The 2891-nt window shown below is 49.0% G+C and overlaps 1 protein-coding gene across 1 annotated transcript; it reads left to right on the forward strand.

The window, feature by feature from the left end:
- The first annotated feature begins 245 nt into the window (after positions 1–245).
- Positions 246–1591, forward strand: LOC149161579 (uncharacterized). The gene is made up of 2 exons (XM_089434928.1): positions 246–496; positions 539–1591. The coding sequence occupies exons 1-2, from the start codon at positions 246–248 to the stop codon at positions 1347–1349; spliced, it is 1062 nt and encodes a 353-aa protein (XP_089291054.1). The 3' UTR covers positions 1350–1591.
- The last annotated feature ends 1300 nt before the right edge of the window (positions 1592–2891 follow it).

Genomic DNA, 2891 nt, shown 5'->3' on the forward strand with positions numbered 1-2891 from the left:
CTTTATTATCTTAAGGGTAGGTCGGCCTTTGCCTAAAGGCAAGGTCGACCTACGCCCTTATAAACTTCGCACTTCCTCGCATTATTTCATATGTGTTTTGTAAGTGCTCCCAAGAACATCGCAACCAGCTCATAAGATCGTCGCACTCGTCCGCCACCATTTGCTGTTCGTCGCGTCCGCCTTATGCCGCATTGCTGTCTTGCTGTCGCACTCCGTTTTGCTGTCGTGTTCTGCCCGCCCGTCGTATGGAGGGGCGCCCGCCCGGGTCGCCCTTCCTTCGTCCACGTCTACACGCCCAACCGCCCACACTCGTGCTTGAACCAACTCGTGCCCATGTCCGTGTCCACCAGCTCGCGGTCATGCCTCTGTTCGTTGGCTCGCCCATCGGGTGTGGGTCGCCCTTGGGTCGCCCGCCTGTTTGGCGCGGGTCGCCCTCGGGTCGACTCATCGTTTCAGCTCGCCCGAGTCTCAACCATAACTCGTCTCGCCGGTTCGGGTAGCTGTGCCTGCGTTCATGACCACTGCGGCTCGTCCGCAGCTCGCCTTCTGTTCGCCGAAATCGCAGCTCGCCCAAACCTGTAACTGTCCGCCGTGCACGGGTCGCGCGCCCGGGGCGCCCGCCCGTTGTGCACGGGTCGCCCACCCCGGTCGCCCGCCCGTCGTGCACGGGTCGCCCATGGGTTGCCCACCTAGGTCGCCCGTCGGGCCAAGGCGCGCCTCTGCCCAAAACGCCAGGGCGTTGCACCTTGAGCCTCCTCAACGTGGGTTTGGATGCGCGCGTCATCGAATCTCTGCCCGTCTTCGAGTACAAAGCGCAGAGCTTCAAAGACGCGCTCGAATGCGCTGTCTGTCTGTCGGAATTCGAGGAGAACGAGAAAGCCCGGTTTCTGCCCAATTGCAAACACAGCTTTCACGTAGAATGCATCGACATGTGGTTTCGTTCATATTCGACTTGCCCGATTTGCAGAACGGGCGCTCAGCCGAAACAGAGGGTCGGTAATAATAATACAGATGAGATTTCAATTACCATAGAATTGATTTCTTCAGGTAACAGAGAAATACGCATCGGCCCCGGTCTCGAACATGGCGAAACCAGCTCTCAAGAAGCGAAAACTGCAGTGGACGAAGGGCCATCCACCAGCGGAATCTCCTCGATGCCGGAAACCGCCATTGATGTGGCCGGGAGGCCTGAAAGCGAGAAACAGGTGTGCTTGCACAGTGGATCGCAGTCCTCAAGAACTGCTCTGCATTCACTGAAGAGAATTCTGAGCAGAGGCAGAGAGGGGAGGGTCTTCCCCAATGCTCCACGAGATCACGGGATCGAAACCGAGGGACAATCACAATCGTAGATGCACTGAGAGGGTAACTTTCCCAACGTCCATTTCCAGCAATTAACGCGAACTTTGTCGACGGAAATTAATTTCGAAGACGGTTTTCATTTTGGGTCATTTTTCGGTCAATTACCGTTCGCATTCAACTTGCCCGATTTGCAGAACGGGCGCTGAGCCAAAACAGAGGTTAGGGAATAATGACACGGATGAGATTTCCATGAACGTAGAATTGATTTCTACAGGTAATAGAGAAATCCGCATCCGCCAGGATTCGAACAGGGTGAATCGAGCTCTCAAGAACCAAAAACCGCCGGGGACGAAGGGCCCTCCACGAGCGTAATCTCATCGTTGCCGGAAACCGTAATTGATATGGCTGTGAGGCCTAAAAGTTTCTTGAGCGAAAAACAGGCGTGCTCCTCATAATGCAATAAGTTATGCTCGTTTGTTTGTGCCCCTTTCTCCTTCCCACCAAAAATGGTAAAACATGACAGGTTCCATTACAATATATGCGTCGCATCCACATTTTGTTTGTTCACATGCCCCATCAAAAAACCAGTTGGGAGTTCCTTCCAAATGTCGATATACTTTATGATTCTTCTATGGCCTTTTCTAATAATTGGTCCAATCTCCCCAAAGTATGCATCAACCTTTATTATTATTTCTTTGATCTCTGGTTCTCTCTGTTCAAAGATATTTTTATTTCTGCATCTCCATATCCCTCAGAATATATAAAAGGGTAGTGTTGAGTGTTTCTTATGTGAAATGAACCAGGAGGATAGCCATCCGTTAATCGATCCCTGTTGACACCTTCTATTGATGTTGAGTAGTGTCATAACTCCATCCCAAATAGTTTTCGCAAATGGACATATTAAAAATAGGTGATGCGTGTCCTCAATGACTTCCAAGCATAGGGAGCAGATGTCTAGACCTTGAAATCCCCTATAGATTAATATATCCCAAGTAAGCACTTGTTGTGTAGAACTAGCCAATTAAAACATTTCAACTTCATGGGAATCTCCCAGTACCATGTTTTTTTATACCACTGGAGTCTTTCATCATTTGTATCTAAATGGAATCTGGAATATGTCTTTGACAACACTCTGTCTCTTGTTATTTGTGCCCACCCAGCGATTTTATCGTCAACATCGGAGAGAAAAGATCCAACATGTATTAAATAATGGATGCGATCCTTCCATTCTATATCCCATCTCCCTGACAACCACATAGTCTCCGCATTCTGCCACGTTTGAGTACCCAAATTATTGTTTAGCTCAGTAGCCACCTGCCAGATGTAAGTAATACCTATCTGGGATAAATAATATAACATCGGGGTAGAAATGGAATGATGACCATCCATATCCTTGATATCATCCAAACCCATATGAATGTGCCGACCATCGCCAATCTCCCATCTCATCCTAGCAAAGAGCCACTGTTTATTTTTCATCATACTGTGCCAAATGTATGATGCACCCTTATACTCCTTTGCCCCTTCTCTAATCCGCTGTGTAGATTCTATATGACGAAGGTATTTCCCCTTCATCATATGTTTCCATATCC

This window comes from Pinus tabuliformis, chromosome 5_2 (genome assembly GCF_031772625.1).
Source record: "Pinus tabuliformis cultivar Carrire ecotype Pingquan chromosome 5_2, CPIR1, whole genome shotgun sequence".
Lineage (NCBI taxonomy): Eukaryota > Viridiplantae > Streptophyta > Pinopsida > Pinales > Pinaceae > Pinus > Pinus tabuliformis.